At 41.8% G+C, this 19,340-nt stretch overlaps 1 protein-coding gene across 3 annotated transcripts; it reads right to left on the bottom strand.

Moving 5' to 3' along the window:
• Positions 1-718: 718 nt before the first annotated feature.
• nat14 (N-acetyltransferase 14 (GCN5-related, putative)) lies at positions 719-14,389 on the bottom strand. 3 transcript variants are annotated; one of them, XM_060920495.1, is made up of 3 exons: positions 14,289-14,389; positions 7,931-8,046; positions 719-1,662 (listed from the first exon to the last, which is right to left on the bottom strand). In XM_060920495.1, exons 2-3 carry the CDS (start codon positions 8,009-8,011, stop codon positions 874-876), a joined length of 870 nt encoding a protein of 289 aa, XP_060776478.1. In that variant the 5' UTR covers positions 8,012-8,046; positions 14,289-14,389; the 3' UTR covers positions 719-873. The 3 variants fall into 3 exon arrangements, with proteins under 3 accessions (XP_060776478.1, XP_060776480.1, XP_060776479.1); XM_060920497.1 differs by lacking the exon at positions 14,289-14,389 and adding an exon at positions 8,127-8,366; XM_060920496.1 differs by lacking the exon at positions 14,289-14,389 and having other exon boundaries at positions 7,931-8,366.
• Positions 14,390-19,340: the final 4,951 nt, after the last annotated feature.

The following is a 19,340-nucleotide window of genomic DNA, read 5'->3' as shown; positions in this document are numbered from 1 at the left end:
TGAAGCCAATTCTTTCTGGCGTGCCTTTGAAGATCAGCCTAAAAGATACATTTTCAAATCATGACATCGAAGTTTGCTGCTGCACCAGGTGCACTTTCTCACCACACACACACAACTGTACAAACATCCGGTGGTGAATGAGGTAGTAGGTGAGACATATAAGTCACTGTGTGCGGTTAAGGTAAAGATATAACCGCATGCTTCAACTTCAAAATACATATATGCTTGCTTACTGCTGTTTGATGGCAAGTATAAAGTTTGCAAACGTTTACAGTCGAACATGCAGCATGCATTTGTGTTGATCTGCGTCGGCATCTATAGTAATCTGGTCGCCCTCACTCAGTTTACCACAGCAGAACCACAAACTGCACATCTCTACCTGGCAAGAGAGAACCAGAAAGCTATACATCTCGAAAAGACGACACCCGAGTCATTTTCATATAAAGACATGTTTTACAGCTCAGTTTGAACCTACGCATTCAGATCAAAACCTTTTTTATGACTAGTAATGCTGCATAATTAACAGCAACCCCTGAGTAAAACCAGTTTGAGAGAAGATTTATTTATAGCTTTTTACAGACAAAAGAAAAACTCTGGTAGTTCAGTACTATTCTGTTACAGTGCAACTACATGAATTAAAAAAAAAAAAATCTGAAATGACATCAGAACATTTAAAATAAATGTAATGGAGAGAAAAAATAAGCAAAAAGACACAATAAATAACCAATATAAATAAACGTTGTAATTTTAAATGAACTTGTGGGTTTCACTCACTGTAGTGAGTTTATAGAATTTCAGAAATTACGTCAGTAATGTCACAAATTATTTGACTATTTTACGATTTCAGGCTGTAGTTACAAAAAAAGTGCCCATTCACAAGTCTTTAACAAACACCTTTGTCACTGGGAAGCCCAACCAGCCTTTTCCTGGCTCCTCGTAATCCTCCTCCTCCTCTTCACCTTCCACCCCAGACGTCTCTCCCTGGAGCCGGTAGCCCAGTTTTCTGAAGAATGCCTCTCCTACTTTGGAGGGGAAGGGCACATGGGCATAGACCCTGTGCACTCTGCTCTGTTTGGCTCTAGACTCCAGGCTCTGGACCAGCAGCCTGCCAAGCCCTTCTCTCCGGTACCAGCTCTGCACTACCAGCCTACAGATACGGTACACACCATGCCGGCTCCAACCATCTCGGGCAACGCAACCAAGCACTTCACCATCGCTCTCTGCGACCCACACCTCCCCTGCAACACGTGCCCGCTCCTTTAGATCATCTTCATCCACCTTCTCCTTGTCTTCAGCCTTCGCTTTCTCTGCCTCTTTGCTCTTATACTTCTCTTTGGCTTTCTTCCGACGTTTGGCTTTCTCCTGGTCAGTCACGAGCTTGGCTTTGGTGGCATGCGGGTTCGGTAGGTCTGGTTCGGACCTAGCATGGTAGCTGCTGCCCAGATAGTCCCAGTAGGGTCTGCTGGAGCCCAGGATGCCCATGGACCGTGGGATGGTGAGCTTGAGGTATATGATGAGAAGGAAAACAGGGATGAAAAGGGCTAGCATAAAAGAGTGCACTACAAAACGGAGCACAGAAGAGACTGTGGCAAGCAGCAGGACCGCCAGTGGTCTCGTAAGGAGGTGCAGGATGAGCCGGTTCTCCATCCCTTCACATCCTTGCTGGAAGACAACAAGGCAGAAGTTTGGTGACGGAAGCAGAAAGTAGTAGTTATACATGATGAAAAAAAATATTTTTATTAATTTGCTGCACATAGATAGATAGATTCTTTACTGTCATTGCACGTTACTATACGACGAAACCCTGTTTGAGGGCTCAGATCACAGCAGCATATCAATAAAATAAATAAATAAATAATATACATAACCTTTTAAATAGCAGCATATTGGCATACAAGCAGAAGTATGTAATTATTCAATGTAGCCAAACACAGTAAGGTGCAGAGAGTGCGAGTCCAAATCCGGATCAGGCCTCCAGCAGAGCTTTTATGGCCCTGGGGAAGAAGCTATTTTGGTGTCTTGCGGTTTGTGACTTTATGACCCTAAGCCTGCCAGAGGGAAGGGCGTCAAAAAGACATTGTCCGGGGTGGGTGCAGTCAGTCCTAATCTATGTGGCTCTGTTTCTCAACCTGGCAGAGTAAATCTGTTCCAGGGATTGGACAGGGGTACCAATGATTTTAGATGCAGTCCTGATGATCCGTTGCAGATCTTTCCTCTCCTCCGAGGTGCATCTGGAGAACTGCACCATGCATCCATAGCTCAGAACACTTTGTATGGTGCACTGGTAGAAGTTGGTGAGGAGTTTCTGTGAGAGCCCAGTTTTCCTCAGGGATCGCAGGAAGAAGTCTCTCTGCTGGGCCTTCATCACCACCTCTCTGGTGTTCACTCCCCATGTCAGGTCCTCTAATGCCCCTTTTCCACCAAATCAGTTCCAGGGCTGGTTCGGGGCCAGTGCTGGTGCTGGTTCACAACTCGTTCAACTTGCGAGCCAGCTGAGAACCAGTTTGCTTTTCCATAGCTCGCAGTGCTAGAGGAAGCCACATCATTACGTCGCTGTATACGTCAGTTATGTTGTTGTATACGTCATTACGTCGCTGTATACGTCAGTTACGTCGCTACGTTTGCATAAACCTTGGCGCGAATATCGAAGCAAAAACAACATGGAAGAAACAGCAGCAGCAGCAACAATAATAATAATAATAATAATAATAATAATAATAATAAATGACTTCGCGTTTGTACAGCTGCTGCTTCTTGTCGCTTAAAAATTGCCATCTTTTGCGGTCTTGTTATTGTTGTTGGTCTTAACAACTCCGCCCCCCCCCCCCGCTGACGTAAGCGGTTCTTTCCTCTGGCCCAGCAGAGAGTTGGTGCTAGCCTGGAACCGGTTTTTCTGGCCCCAGAGCCAGTTCTTTGTCAGTGGAAACAGAAAACCCGGTTCCAAACTAAGCACTGGCCCCAAACCAGCCCTGGAACTGCTTTGGTGGAAAAGGGGCATAAGAGGTGAACACCGAGGTACTTGAAGCTCCCCACTTATTCCACCTCCTCTCCAGAGATCACCAGGCTGGCATTTGTTTTAACTGGTCGTTTTCTGACGTCAATGACAAGCTCCTTCGTTTTGTTGGTGTTGAGGAGCACCACCAGCACTGTTCTGACACCAAGATGTGAGGGCCTGAACTTCCTATCTGTAGGCTGCCTCATCGCTGTTGGTTATCAACATACAGTGCTCAGCGTAAATGAGTGCACCCCCTTTGAAAAGTAACATTTTAAACAATATCTTAATGAACACAATTTCCAAAATGTTGACAAGACAAAGTTTAATATAACATCTGTTTAACTTATAACGTGAAAGTAAGGTTAATAATATAAAACTTAGATTACACATTTTTCAGTTTTACTCAAATTAGGGTGGTGCAAAAATGAGTACACCCCACAACAAAAACTACTACATCTAGTACTTTGTATGGCCTCCATGATTTTTAATGACAGCACCAAGTCTTCTAGGCATAGAATGAACAAGCTGGCGACATTTTGCAACATCAATCTTTTTCCATTCTTCAACAATGACCTCTTTTAGTGACTGGATGCTGGATGGAGAGTGATGCTCAACTTGTCTCTTCAGAATTCCCCAAAGAAAATTATTTCTTTCCACCACAAAGGTGAAGGCTACAAGAAGATCAGCAAAGCTTTACTTATCAGTCAGAATACTGTAGCAAAAGTGGTACAAAAATTTAGAAAGATGTTACTGCAACCATCTCACAGAGACGTCCAGGTCGTCCACGGAAGTTAACACCTCGACAGGAGCGTCTTCTGATGAGAAGGGTTGAAGAAAATCGGCATGCGAGTTCACTGCAGTTATCTAAAGAAGTAGAAAGCCAAACTGGGGTGACTATTTCCCGTGACACAATACGGCGTACACTGCAGAGGAATGGCATGCATGGATGCCGTCCACGAAAGAAGCCTCTCCTAAAGTCCAGTCACAAAAAAGCCCGCCTAGAGTTTGCCAGGGCCCATGCTGACAAAGATGAAGACTACTGAGACTCTATACTCTGGAGTGATGAGACCAAGATAAATGTTTTTGGAACTGATGGCTTCAAAACTGTATGGCGTCGCAAAGGCGAGGAATACAAAGAAAAATGCATGGTGCCTACAGTGAAACATGGTGGTGGCAGTTAGGGATCGACCGATATGTTTTTTCAGGGCCGATACCGATTATTATGGAATTGGGATGCCGATAACCGATATGTGCAACCGATAAATGTAAACATTATAATTCACATGAAATTAAACATAGCACACACTGACACAGACCTTCATATCCATGAAATGTATGTTTAATTGTAAAATTGAACATGAAATTTTGTGCAGGGAGATGCCAGCAGCATTTGTACAATAAAGTCAAACATTAGTTAGAATAAAATGAGAAATAAAATAATAATAAAATAAATATTCACCAATAAAAAAATAAATCACTCCCTACTATATTACAGCTCACCATTTTCAGTGGAAAATAAATGAAAATACACTCTGGATTCTTTTACACTAAGAACTAAGTAAGACTTACCAACTTCAAGTAGTTTTTAAATAACAAAACCAAGTGTAGGGAGCTGCCTGCAGCATTTTTTAAAAAGTAACATCAAACATACAGTAAAGTAGGCCATCACTCCCTATCAGGAGCGGCTGCTCCTTTAAGAGTATATCGCTTTCCGAATCAGGAGCGCTAGCGAGGAGAATCACTTGCGCAAGAATTATAAATACTAGTCACATCTGGCTTGTTTAAATGTTCAAATAGCGCTTTATAAAGTTATCTAACATACAAGTGCAATGCGCTTTCTGAGCACGAGTCACGTCATGAAGTTTACTCATCACCATAACAAATAGCCAGTAGGCTTGCGCTAGCCTACAGAACACAAACACTACGTTTTATTTCGTCTTCCCTTGACCACCTCTCTGTATGGCTGTCATTCTACTGTTCGAGTAGAACTACTGACACATTCACAACGTTTCCAGACAGGGATTTAAAAATGCCTACGTTATGCTGTTTCAGCGAGACTGGTTGGTTGTAGGCTAATTCAAGTGCTTCCTTCCGTAAGCTAAGTTTGCCTGGCTACACAGATGCAAATGGACAATTTTAACGAGTAGTAGATGAAGAATGTAAACATATAATGATATTGTACTTGTGTGTTTGTGACTTATTGCGGCAAAAGCAGCGTGTCCTTACCTTGATACGGGCGCCTTGAAACAGTTCAGAGTGTTTAGCTGCGCGTGTCGATTGGCTATATCTTTTGTGCCAAACAAATCAGATGTTGTGGTGGGCGGGAAATGTGTTCTTGAACTCAGAGAGGCGAGTGCAGGAAAGGACGTGCAGTGACAGTCGCGTTAGGAACGAAATGGCTGCAAAAAGGCATGTTATCGGCATATCGGTGGAAATTATGGCCGATACCGATAACCCTAAAAATGCAGAATATCTGCCCGATATATCGGCCAGGCCGATTATCGGTCGACCCCTAGTGGCAGTGTCCTTATGTGGGGCTGCACGAGTGCTGCTGGTGTCGGGGAGCTGCATTTCATTGACGGCATCATGAATTCACAGATGTATTGCTCTATACTGAAAGAGAAGATGCTACCATCACTCCGTGCCCTTGGTCGTCGTGCACTTTTCCAACATGACTAAACACACATCTAAGGTGGATTTCTGAAGAAGAACAGGGTGAAAGTGATTCAGTGGCCAAGTATGTCTCCTGATCTGAACCCAATCGAACACCTATGGGGAATTCTGAAGAGACAAGTTTGCAGACAATACCGTCATTTTAAGTTTGCTGCACAATAATGAATCCAGCCATGGTCCAGTCTTGGAGGATTTTATCAGGTGGTGCAATCTTTCTTTCTTGGTGCTTAATACATCCAAAACAAAGGACATGATTATTGATTTCAGAACTCAGGCTCCAAACCATGATCCCACAGTCATTAAGGGCCAATTTGTTGAATGGGTGGATAATTACAAGTATCTTGGGATTGTCGTTGATGACAAACTGACTTTTAACAAGAACTGCGAAGCAGTATGCAAGAGGGGACATTAGCGGCTGTTTTATCTTCGGAAATTGTTCTGTTTTAACATTGACAAAACTATGCTGACCCTATTTTATTGTGCTTTTATTGAGTCACTGTTATCTTTTGCCTTGGTGTCTTGGTTTGGTAATCTGTCACTACAGGACAAAAACTCCCTGAACCAAATCATTAAATGGGCTGGGCGGCTAATTGGGAAGCCTCAACTCACCATGTCTTCTCTTTATGACACAGTTACAACGTAAAGCTACCTGTATTCTCAAAGATGGCTCACAACCGTTGCATGGTGAGTTCCAGCTCCTTCCCTCTAGTCGTTGTTTTGGGGTCCCTAAGGGAAGGACAAAACGGTACAGAAAGAGCTTTGTACCAACAGCAATTGTATTGCTGAACAGTAAGGCCCAGAGGTGAACAATCTTGTTCATACTGAACAACTGATGATGAAGCACTTTTTAAAGACCATACTTTTAAGGATTGTATATGTTAGGATGTGTGTACTGCTGTTGTCTTGTCTGTCACAATGTATTTTACGTAGCTGTTATTTTGTACTGGGATCGCTGAATTCCTGCCTGCACAACGAATTTACCAATACTACAGTATGGTACAAATAAAGAAACCTTGAACCTTGAAGTTGAGCATCACTCTCCATCCAGCATCCGGTCACTAAAAGAGGTCATTGTTGAAGAATGGAAAAAGATTGATGTTGCAAAATGTCGCCAACTTGTTCATTCTATGCCTAGAAGACTTGGTGCTGTCATTAAAAATCATGGAGGCCATACAAAGTACTAGATGTAGTAGTTTTTGTTGTGGGGTGTACTCATTTTTGCACCACCCTAATTTGAGTAAAACTGAAAAATGTGTAATCCAAGTTATATTATTAACCTTACTTTTTCCCATTATAAGTTAAACTAGTGCTGTCAAAAATGTCGCGTTATTAATGCGTTAACCTGACTCAATTTTAACGGCGATAATTTTTTTATCGCGAGATTAACGCTCTGTGACATGTAGGTTTTTCATAAGCTTTTGAAACTGCCAGGAACTTGTAACAGAGACTTTGCTTAGAAAAACGATAGCAGCTAGACTGTAATGCCACGCCCCGCACAGCCAGAGTCCTCTGCCCTCCCCCGAAGAGCCACGGTGCTCGGCTTAGGTTTCGTTTTCCCATCGGCGGCTCCAGCCCCACTTTGCAGTGGCTGTGACAAGACGTGTTATGCTCTGCAATAAAAAAAAAAAACATTGGTACAACCAGTGTTCGAACTATGCCGATATTTTCGGGGGGTCCCTTTTTTCCCCTTGGGGGGCAGGGGGTGCTTGCGCTTGTCTCAGAGCGCGGCTCTCCATCGCACACTCACTTTGGATATGCAAATGCTTCCCGTTACATACGATTGCTATGTCAGTAAACATCATTTTGCCAATATTTTAGAGACCCCCCAACATTTCCCAAATCATGTTTTCAAGGGATCTCATGTCTGTTTCAGGGGATCTCGGATCCCCCGAGTACCCCCGTAGTTCGAACGGTGAGCAAGCCCATTCACTTTATGCTGATAAGAGAATTACAATGGTTTTTCATGTGACAAAAATGTGCAATTAAATTGCGATTAATCGTGAGTTAACTATGACAGTCGCGACATTAATCGCGATTAAATATTTTAATCGCTTGACAGCACTAAGTTAAACAGATGTTATATTAAACTTTGTCTTGTCAACATTTTGGAAATTGTTTGTGTTCATTGAGATATTGCTTAAAAATTTTACTTTTCAAATGGGGTGTACTCATTTACGCTCAGCACTGTACTAGCCAAAGACAGGCACATGAAACAAACAAACAAAAAAGATCTACACAATGATGAAGTCGTCATCGAAATACCTTGATAAGAGCCTTTACAGCCTCAATATCCTCCTCTTTCATCCGCCGAAGCACTACATTTCCCAGGTCCAAGTGTGCCATCTTATTCAACCTTTATGGGGATTCAAACCTAAGTCCTGAAGAGACAGCATTAATACTTGAAACTGAAAGTCTACTGGAGGCTTACAGTACAAATGACACTTTATATTTTAGTTACTGGTTTTTCAGATGTGTGAAATGGATGTGAATTGTGTCTCGCTCAAGTGTGTCTCATCAAAAACAGCCTAGAGAGAAACACGTCTGTGAAGATTCTCAGGTCATAGTAAACTGTGGGTGGTAAAAGAGAGCAACTGGACTTGCTTGAAGACGTTTCACCTCTCATCCGAAAGGCTTCTTCAGTTCTGTCTGACTAATAGGGAGTATCCGGGATTTATCCTCTCATGGATGAAAAGCAATCCTAAGGTGTCGTCGAGTCATCCTGTTGGTGTAGGTCAGTGGGAGTCAGGTGTGAACGGCCTCAAGTGGTTCCTCAGGCCAGAACTCTGCTGTCTATCTTCATCGCAACAAAGGACAGTCGTTTCAGGATTGCAACGTACGCATTTTAGCCAGAGAGGATCGTTGGTATGAGCCAGGGTCTCCGCGGATCCTTAAAAAGTCTTAAAAAGTCTTATTTTTAATATGTGTTTTTTAAGGTCTTAAAAAGCATTATATTTCGCTATTTTTTGAGCTATGGTATTAAATTTCACATGGGAGGTATTAAATTTCATCCGGGTAGCCTACGGTAAATGAAAAAAAAAACCATATGTCTGGATTTTTTTTCCGCGCTAACGTTATTTATTCAACCAGCGTCGTTTGTTGTCAAGATGCTGAACAAGTAGCACAAGAGCCGTTGTGTGTCTAGCACTAGTTCTAATAGCGCAGGAACCACGCCACAGGGGGCAGTGTGTTCTTTTATCCATGTAGTAGAACCATTGAGAGTAGAGCAGACGAGGAAGAAGTGGTTGAACTTGAACATGAACGGAGATGGGGAAGTGTAAGTTTAGTAAGAAGTGGCTTGAGGAGCCAAAATACAAAAGTTGGCTAACAACAGCAACTTCAGAATATGAAGCGAGATGTGAGGTATGTCGGAAAGACATCAAGTTAACAACAATGGGCTGTAAAGCCCTTGACGCTCACTCGAAAGGGGAAACGCATATGCGCTATGCTGCTAGTCGGGCAACAACAGTCCCCATGCCAATGTTAGCCTCTACGGTCACAAAAAGTGCAATGCCAGCTTTAGCGTCTCCGGGTCCCAGCACAAGTGCTTTCGCGGCATTCGCCCCAACCGCTACGCTGAAGGCAGAAATACTGTGGGTTCTGCAGACGATTACCTGACACCACTCATACACTTCAAATGAAGGTGTGAGCTTATGTTCTGTTTTGTTAACTGAAGATCAATTTGTTTCCTCACTGTTTATGTTTACAGCAGTACCCTACTATTAAAATATCGAGAAGGCAGCTAATGTTCTGTTTTGTAAACTGAAGATGCACTTATTTATTAAAAAAAATGCTTTGAACTTAACCTAGAGTGTGCTTTTTTTTTTTACTGTACGTATTTGTTCCGCGGTAGTGGTCTTATTTTTTATACTCGGTGGTCTTAAAATGGTCTTAAAAAGTATTATTTTTGCTGGTCAGAAATGTGCAGAGACCCTGATGAGCGAGGAGTTAAAGAAGCCATTGGCGGCACAGTGGTGTAGTGGTTAGCATGGTCGCCTCACAGCAAGAAGGTTCCAGGTTCGAACCCAGCGGCTGGCGAGGGCCTCCCCGTGTCTGCGTGGGTTTCCCCCACAGTCCAAAGACATGCACTTATGTTGACGTGGGGCGGCCTTGGGCTGAGGTGCCCTTGAGCAAGGTACCGAACCCCTGACTGCTCCCCGGGTGCTCTGGTGTGGCTGCCCACTGCTCTGAGTGCGTGTGCATGCACGCGTGTGTTCACTGCTTCAGATGGGTTAAATGCAGAGGATGAATTTCACTGTGCTTGAAGTGTGCATGTGACAAAGGTTTCTTTTCTTTGTCAACCTGGAACGGCCATCACTGAACAGAGGTGGTGGTCTAAGACATCATTTATCAGCCACCTACAATGCAGTCCTTGGCACACTTCCCAGACAACTGAATGCACACCAAAACCCAGGAGGACAGATACCCCTTTTCCACCAAATCAGTTCCAGGGCTGGTCCGGGGCCAGTGCTTAGTTTGGAACCGGGTTTTCTGTTTCCACTGATAAAGAACTGGCTCTGGGGCCAGAAAAACCGGTTCCAGGCTTGGGCCAGAGGAAAGAACTGCTTGTGTCAGCGGGGGGGGGGGGGGGGGGGGGGGTTGTTAAGACCAACAACAATAGCAAGACCACGAAAGGTCACCATTTTTAAATAAGCGACGAGATACACTATATTGCCAAAAGTATTTGCTCACCTGCTTTGACTCACATATGATCTTAAGTGACATCCCATTCCTAATCCACAGGGTTCAATATGACGTCGGTCCACCCTTTGCAGCTAGAACAGCTTCAACTCTTCTGGGAAGGCTGTCCACAAGGTTTAGGAGTGTGTTTATGGGAATTTTTGACCATTCTTCCAGAAGCGCATTTGTGAGGTCACACACTGATGTTGGACGAGAAGGCCTGGCTCTCAGTCTCCGCTCTAATTCATCCCAAAGGTGTTCTATCGGGTTGAGGTCAGGACTCTGTGCAGGCCAGTCAAGTTCATCCACACCAGACTCTGTCATCCATGTCTTTATGGACCTTGCTTTGTGCACAGTCATGTTGGAAAAGGAAGGGGCCAGCTCCAAACTGTAAAAACAGTCTGCATGCCTAGGTGCTTGATTTTATACACCTGTGGCCATGGAAGTGATTGGAACACCTGATTCCAATAATTTGGATGGGTGAGCAAATACTTTTGGCAATATAGTATACACTTACCAGCCTATTCAGTTTTTAGCCATGCTGAATGTAGTTCGTTTGGTCCACAGCAGGCGTCGCTTATCCACGCGATCTTCACGAGACTTGTGCGAGACTTCAAACGTGAAGTGTCAGCGCCGCCATTTTGAAAACTGTTTTCACAGCGGCCAGATCACCATATCATTCCAATTTAGATTCATTTCAAGATTTGCAGCTTCATCAGTGACGGAGCGTCAGTCCTGCACGCTGTGGCACGCGCGCCTCAGGCTGCGCACACACAGAGTGGACTCCAGCACGCGCGCCGTGAACAAGGCGCACCTGAGCTCAATTAAGGAGCTGTGTTTGCATTGCAAAATTATTATAATATGCATTACCAAGCCTTTCTACCCATTGTCTTGATTTCCTGTCCTAGTCTGCATGCCTAGGTGCTTGGTGGCCATGGAAGTTATTGGAACACCTGATTCCGATAATTTGGATGGGTGAGCAAATACTTTTGGCAATACAGTGTATCATGGATGCAGTAAAGCAGCAGTCATCCATTATTATTATTATTGTTCTTCTTCGTGTTGTTGTTGCTTCGATGTTCGCGCCAAGGTTTATGCAAACGCAGCGACGTGGCTCCCCTTAGCACCCCAAGCTATGGAAAAGCAAACTGATTCTCAGCTGGATTCAGAGCATTTTTTAAGGATTTTCCACTAGGAGACCAACTGGTCTGGGCGATACAATCACAGGCCCCAGAGTCCATGCGGCTGCACCTCTGCAGCATATTCTGTGATGCAAAATGGTTCACCAATCACCATACAGACAAACACACTACAGTGACTACACAGCTATCAAGAGCAATTACCAAGCACAAATGTTATGTCAAAGACACTCAAAGTTACGCAGTAATGACATCGGATTCTGACATCAGCCATCTCAGTAACCAAATTTTAGTTTTGTTTTTCTTAACCAACATGATCTTGTGTGTGTATATCTTATAACATAGATCTTCGTTTTCCTTGTTAAATGTATACTTACATGGTACTTGGTTAATTAATTGCGACTGACTGAACCAAATGATAAGGCATACAGTTAGGTCCATATATATTTGGACACTGACACAAATTTTGTTTTTTTACCTGTTTACTGAAACATATTCAGGTTATAGTTATATAATGGACATGGACAAAGTCCAGACTTTCAGCTTTCATTTGAGGGTATCCACATTAAAATTGGATGAAGGGTTTAGGAGTTTCAGCTCCTTAACATGTGCCACCCTGTTTTTAAAGGGACCAAAAGTAATTGGACAATTGACTCAAAGGCTATTTCATGGGCAGGTGTGGGCAATTCCTTCGTTATGTCATTCTCAATTAAGCAGATAAAAGGCCTGGAGTTGATTTGAGGTGTGGTGCTTGCATTTGGAAGATTTTGCTGTGAAGAAAACATGCGGTCAAAGGAGCTCTCCATGCAGGTGAAACAAGCCATCCTTAAGCTGCGAAAACAGAAAAAAACCCATCTGAGAAATTGCTACAATATTAGGAGTGGCAAAATCTACAGTTTGGTACATCCTGAGAAAGAAAGCAAGCACTGGTGAACTCATCAATGCAAAAAGACCTGGACGCCCACAGAAGACAACAGTGGTGGATGATCGCAGAATAATTTCCATGGTGAAGAGAAACCTCTTCACAACAACACTCTCCAGGAGGTAGGCATATCAATATCCAAATCTACCATAAAGAGAAGACTGCATGAAAGTAAATACAGAGGGTTCACTGCACGGTGCAACCACTCATAAGCCTCAAGAATAAAAAGGCTAGATTGGACTTTGCTAAAAAACATCTAAAAAAGCCAGCACAGTTCTGGAAGAACATTCTTTGGACAGATGAAACCAAGATCAACCTCTACCAGAATGATGGAAAGAAAAAAGTATGGTGAAGGCGTGCTACAGCTCATGATCCAAAGCATACCACATCATCTGTAAAACACGGCGGAGGCAGTGTGATGGCTTGGGCATGCATGGCTGCCAGTGGCACTGGGTCACTAGTGTTTATTGATGATGTGACACAGGACAGAAGCAGCCGGATGAATTCTGAGGTATTCAGAGACATACTGTGTGCTCAAATCCAGCCAAATGCAGTCAAACTGATTGGTTGGCGTTTCATAATACAGATGGACAATGACCCAAAACATAAAGCCAAAGCAACCCAGGAGTTTATAAAAGCAAAGAAGTGGAATATTCTTGAATGGCCAAGTCAGTCACCTGATCTCAACCCAATTGAGCATGCATTTCACTTGTTAAAGACTAAACTTCAGACAAAAAGGCCCACGAACAAACAGCAACTGAAAACGGCTGCAGTAAAGGCCTGGCAGAGCATTAAAAAGGAGGAAACACAGCGTCTGGTGATGTCCATGAGCTCAAGACTTCAGGCAGTCATTGCCAACAAAGGGTTTTCAACCAAGTATTAGAAATGAACATTTTATTTACAATTATTTAATTTGTCCAATTACTTTTGAGCCCCTGAAATGAAGGGATTGGGTTTAAAAAATGGTTTAGTTCCTCACGTTTTTATGCAATCATTTTGTTCAACCCACTGAATTAAAGCTGAAAGTCTGAACTTCAACTGTATCTGAATTGTTTTGTTCAAAATTCATTGTGGTAATGTACAGAACCAAAATTAGAAAAATGTTGTCTCTGTCCAAATATTTATGGACCTAACTGTAACTTGGTTTAAAATTTGGTCTCCCAGTGAAGCTGGTTTGGCACTGACTAGGAGACCAAATCTGGCCACTGGGAGACCATTTGGTCTCCCAGTAACTATGTTAAAAAATGCTCTGGCTGGATCGCAAGTTGAACGAGTTGTGAACCAGCCCTGGAACTGATTTGGTGGAAAAGGGGTAAGAGAGAACCAGCAATCCATTGATCACCCCAACGACTCTCACCCGGCCCCCAGTGACCCACACCAACAGGATGACTCGACGACACTTTAGGATTGCTTTTCATCCATGAGAGGATAAATCCCGGATACTCAGACAGAACCGAAGAAGCCTTTCGGATGAGAGGTCTTCAAGAATCTTCAAGCAAGTCCAGTCCTTTCAGCCTAGAGAGAAGAATCATGGTGTTCTGCATGCTCTGCTTAGGGTCGAAGCCACAGGATTATCATGCAGTACCAAATATAGCAGGAGCTGGGGGTGGGACAAGACCAGAAGGAAAGGGTTTAATCGGTTTTTAAGCCACTAACACAGATAATGGCTATGCATGCACAAAAAATGTACTTCTGTTCTCACTCTATTTCTCCCTGAATCCGCTGAGAGTCCTGTTAGGGCTTACAGTGGCGTGGTCGGGTATGTGGTGTATTTACTAGCGCTGCGTCCTTACGAATGACTTTGAAAAACCTCTTAAGGGAAAACGTTTCCTGTTTAATCCAACACTGCGCTGTGTACCGGGCCAGAGACCGCTATACTTACCTCAGGCATAAAGGTTCAAATCATTTCCAAGCGCGCATAGTGCCCACAGGCTCTCACTGCGGAGAGGAGCTACAGGGTTACGGCTACACGCTAAGCGCGCTTTCAGCGTAACTGCGTTCGTGAATACCAAAGCAGCGGCGCATCAGCCGAAAGGTCATCTACGTCACGACTTTAACATAATTCCACAAGTCGTCGAAAATAATGACAGGTTTATAAATAATTACATAAATAAACAAGCAACGTTACATGTCAGAACCTACGGAAGCCGAGAGAGGCCCGTCATATAATCCTTTTTTTTTAATTCACCTTGTTATCCCGAGATAACGACATAATTAATTCAGGACCTTGAGAAAACACCACAACTAATTCGAGATCTCGAGAAAACAAAACCGTTATTCCGAGATAACGACATAATTAATTCAGGATCTCGAGAAAACAACACAACTAATTCGAGATCTCGAGAAAACAAAACCGTTATTTCGAGATAACGACATAATTAATTCAGGATCTCGAGAAAACACCACAACTAATTCGAGATCTCGAGAAAACAAAACCGTTATTCCGAGATAACGACATAATTAATTCAGGATCTCGAGAAAACAACACAACTAATTCGAGATCTCGAGAAAACAAAACCGTTATTTCGAGATAACGACATAATTAATTCAGGATCTCGAGAAAACAACACAACTAATTCGAGATCTCGAGAAAACAAAACCGTTATCCCGAGATAAGGACATAATTAATTCAGGACCTTGAGAAAACAACACAACTAATTCGAGATCTCGAGAAAACAAAACCGTTATTTCGAGATAAGACATAATTAATTCAGGATCTCGAGAAAACAACACAACTAATTCGAGATCTCGAGAAAACAAAACCGTTATTTCGAGATAACGACATAATTAATTCAGGATCTCGAGAAAACACCACAACTAATTCGAGATCTCGAGAAAACAAAACCGTTATCCCGAGATAAGGACATAATTAATTCAGGACCTTGAGAAAACAACACAACTAATTAGAGATCTCGAGAAAACAAAACCGTTATCCCGAGATAACGACATAATTAATTCAGGATCTCGAGAAAACAACACCACTAATTCGAGATCTCGAGAAAAAAGCGTTATTCCGAGATAATGACATAATTAATTCAGGACCTTGAGAAAACACCACAACTAATTCGAGATCTCGAGAAAACAAAACCGTTATTCCGAGATAACGACATAATTAATTCAGGATCTCGAGAAAACAACACAACTAATTCGAGATCTCGAGAAAACAAAACCGTTATTTCGAGATAACGACATAATTAATTCAGGATCTCGAGAAAACAACACAACTAATTCGAGATCTCGAGAAAACAAAACCGTTATTTCGAGATAAGACAATTAATTCAGGATCTCGAGAAAACACCACAACTAATTCGAGATCTCGAGAAAACAAAACCGTTATTTCGAGATAACGACATAATTAATTCAGGATCTCGAGAAAACACCACAACTAATTCGAGATCTCGAGAAAACAAAACTGTTATCCCGAGATAAGGACATAATTAATTCAGGACCTTGAGAAAACAACACCACTAATTCGAGATCTCGAGAAAAAAGCGTTATTCCGAGATAATGACATAATTAATTCAGGATCTCGAGAAAACAACACAACTAATTCGAGATCTCGAGAAAACAAAACCGTTATCCCGAGATAACGACATAATTAATTCAGGATCTCGAGAAAACAACACCACTAATTCGAGATCTCGAGAAAAAAGCGTTATTCCGAGATAATGACATAATTAATTCAGGATCTCGAGAAAACAACACAACTAATTCGAGATCTCGAGAAAACAGAACCGTTATTCCGAGATAACGACATAATTAATTCAGGATCTCGAGAAAACAACACAACTAATTCGAGATCTCGAGAAAACAGAACCGTTATTCCGAGATAACGACATAATTAATTCAGGATCTCGAGAAAACACCACAACTAATTCGAGATCTCGAGAAAACAAAACCGTTATTCCGAGATAACGACATAATTAATTCAGGATCTCGAGAAAACACCACAACTAATTCGAAATCTCCAGAAAACAAAACCGTTATTCCGAGATAACGACATAATTAATTCAGGATCTCGAGAAAACAACACAACTAATTCGAGATCTCGAGAAAACAAAACCATTATTCTGAGATAACGACAATTAATTCAGGATCTCGAGAAAACAACACAACTATTTCGAGATCTCGAGAAAACAACCATTATTCTGAGATAACGACATAATTAATTCAGGATCTCGAGAAAACAACACAACTATTTCGAGATCTCGAGAAAACAAAACCGTTATTTCGAGATAACGACATAATTAATTCAGGATCTCGAGAAAACACCACAACTAATTCGAGATCTTGAGAAAACAAAACCGTTATTCCGAGATAACGACATAATTAATTCAGGATCTCGAGAAAACACCACAACTAATTCGAAATCTCCAGAAAACAAAACCGTTATTCCGAGATAACGACATAATTAATTCAGGATCTCGAGAAAACAACACAACTAATTCGAGATCTCGAGAAAACAGAACCGTTATTCCGAGATAACGACATAATTAATTCACGATCTCGAGAAAACAACACAACTAATTCGAGATCTCGAGAAAACAAACCCATTATTCTGAGATAACGACATAATTAATTCAGGATCTCGAGAAAACAACACAACTAATTCGAGATCTCGAGAAAACAAAACCGTTATTTCGAGATCTCGAGAAAACAAAATTATTTAATGATCTCGAGTAAACAGCTGAGAAATGGTTCATTCAGGTGCGCCAAGAGACTTGTGATATGCTGACTTTGGGGCTATTTCTCATTCTGTATAGACGCAGCTTTGGTCATTAGAATGTCTGGAATAATCGATCACCTAATAAGGCAATATTTTGATCAGGGGTTGACACAGGGAGAGATTGCATTAAGTCTTTTAATAAGGGATCATTTCAAAATTAGTCCGCGGCACCTCCGCAGAAGACTGGCCCCCCTCTCTCTCAAGGCATCGTAAAAAGTCATTTCTGCTCTGTTACATGTCCGCCAATTTCTAAGTCTTCGTTGTCTGACCCACAGGGGGCGCAGCTCTGCTAGAAATCTCAGCTGTTTTCTCGAGATCATAAAATAAATTTTGTTTTTTTCGAGATCACGGAACAATTGTCTTGTTTTCTCGAGATCATGGAATAATTGTTTTGTTTTCTTGAGATCTCGAATTAGTTGTGTTGTTTTCTCGAGATCCTGAATTAATTATGTCGTTATCTCGGGATACTGGGTAAAAATAGCGTACTTTTTTTTTGCTAGACATAGTTTATTATACTTCGTCTTAAAAGCCATTCCACTGAATCGGTGCCATTTCCGTCCCTAGAAAATATGTATAAATGCACATAAAAATGTACTTTAAAATACATTTCCTTATTACCTGCACATTGATCTGATTTCAAATTTAAGCTATATAATTGTAAGGATTAATAAAAACTACCTAAAAACAGAAAAATAGCATGGGTTACCTGTCCCTGCACTCTAACTTTATACTTAACTATGAAATATGATTAAAATCCTTCAGAAACAGTATTTCTTTTGTTGTTGTGTGACTCCATATCCTATCCATGGTTTAAATATTTTTTTCCATAAGAAATCCACAATATCTTAGTTAAAATACATGTTTTAGTCGTGTCCCTGGGTTTTCACTCAGTCCTGTTACCCAAACATATTACCCCGTCTGACAAATTTGGAACATTCCATAAATCACATGCTCAACAGGAAGTTACAGCAGTTGTGTCTTCTGAAGGCCATGGGAAGACCAAAAGTTAGTTCTCTCATTTACTTTTCTGTATATTTGATGATTTTTTAACTTTGACTGATAAGGTCAATGTCAGCATACTGTCCTGTTACTTAAATTATTTCTTAGATGATTTTATTTTAAAAATACAGATTTTTGGTAAATCACTAGAATGTGCTAAGTGTGGTCATGCTATTAGCGATGACGCCATGTGGCTTAATTCCATGTATTAGCTAATCCTAGGCTAAAAACTCAGTCTTGTTACTTTCAGAGTTTTGGTAACAGGACTGAAAAAAAATGCAGCCATCTTTGACTTCCAAACCTTGTAGCGTAGCCTGAGGTTGACCAATACACATTTTGAATAGTTAAATATGTGTTATTATAATCAGTGTTGAAAAGATATAACAAATTAAGTTTAATTTGGGAGTGGTACAACAAGTAAATGGCACCCATTCGGTGGAATGTCTCTGAAGTGCAGAATGAACCACCCCGCGCACACACACAAAACAAGTGTTGCCGGGCAAAACAAACCTCACCCGGCAGCACTTATTTTCAACCTATATGTTGATCATGGTAATATTTCGCTGTCCGGTTATAGTCCTAGGGAAATTCATGGCCTTGAGTTTGACCTTTCAAAGTCATTCAAGGTGCCAAATGAAAGCCCATATGGCACTTCCTATAAGTTGATGGTAAACGTGTCTACCATCATCCATTTTCAAGTTACAGCCCTCTGGAAACCCGTGACCTTGAGTTTGACCTTTCAAGGTCACTTGAGGTCAATGGTCACGGCACCAAATGAAAGCCCATATAGCACTTCCTATAAGTTGATGGTAAACATGTGTCTACCCATCAACCGTTTTCAAGTTACAGCCCTCTGGAAATCCGTGACCTTGATTTTGACCTTTCAGGGTCACTCAAGGTCAAAGATCATGATGCCAAATGAAAGCCCATATGGCACTTCCTATAAGTTGATGAGGGTAAACATCTGTCTACCATCAACCATTTTCAAGTTACAGCCCTCTGGAAACCCATGACCTTGATTTTGACCTTTCAAGGTCAAACATAAATGGCACGAAAGCCCATATGGCACTTCCTATAAGTTGATGATGGTAAACGTGTCTACCATCAACTGTTTTCAAGTTACAGCCCTCTGGAAACCCGTGACCTTGAGTTTGACCTTTTAAGGTCACTCAAGGTCAAAGATCATGGCACCAAATGGAAGCCCATATG

The sequence above is a fragment of the Neoarius graeffei genome, chromosome 5, assembly GCF_027579695.1.
Source record: "Neoarius graeffei isolate fNeoGra1 chromosome 5, fNeoGra1.pri, whole genome shotgun sequence".
In the NCBI taxonomy this organism is placed as follows: domain Eukaryota; kingdom Metazoa; phylum Chordata; class Actinopteri; order Siluriformes; family Ariidae; genus Neoarius; species Neoarius graeffei.
The sequence above is the reverse complement of the archived record's forward strand: the minus strand, read 5'-3'. Positions and strand labels throughout refer to the sequence as shown.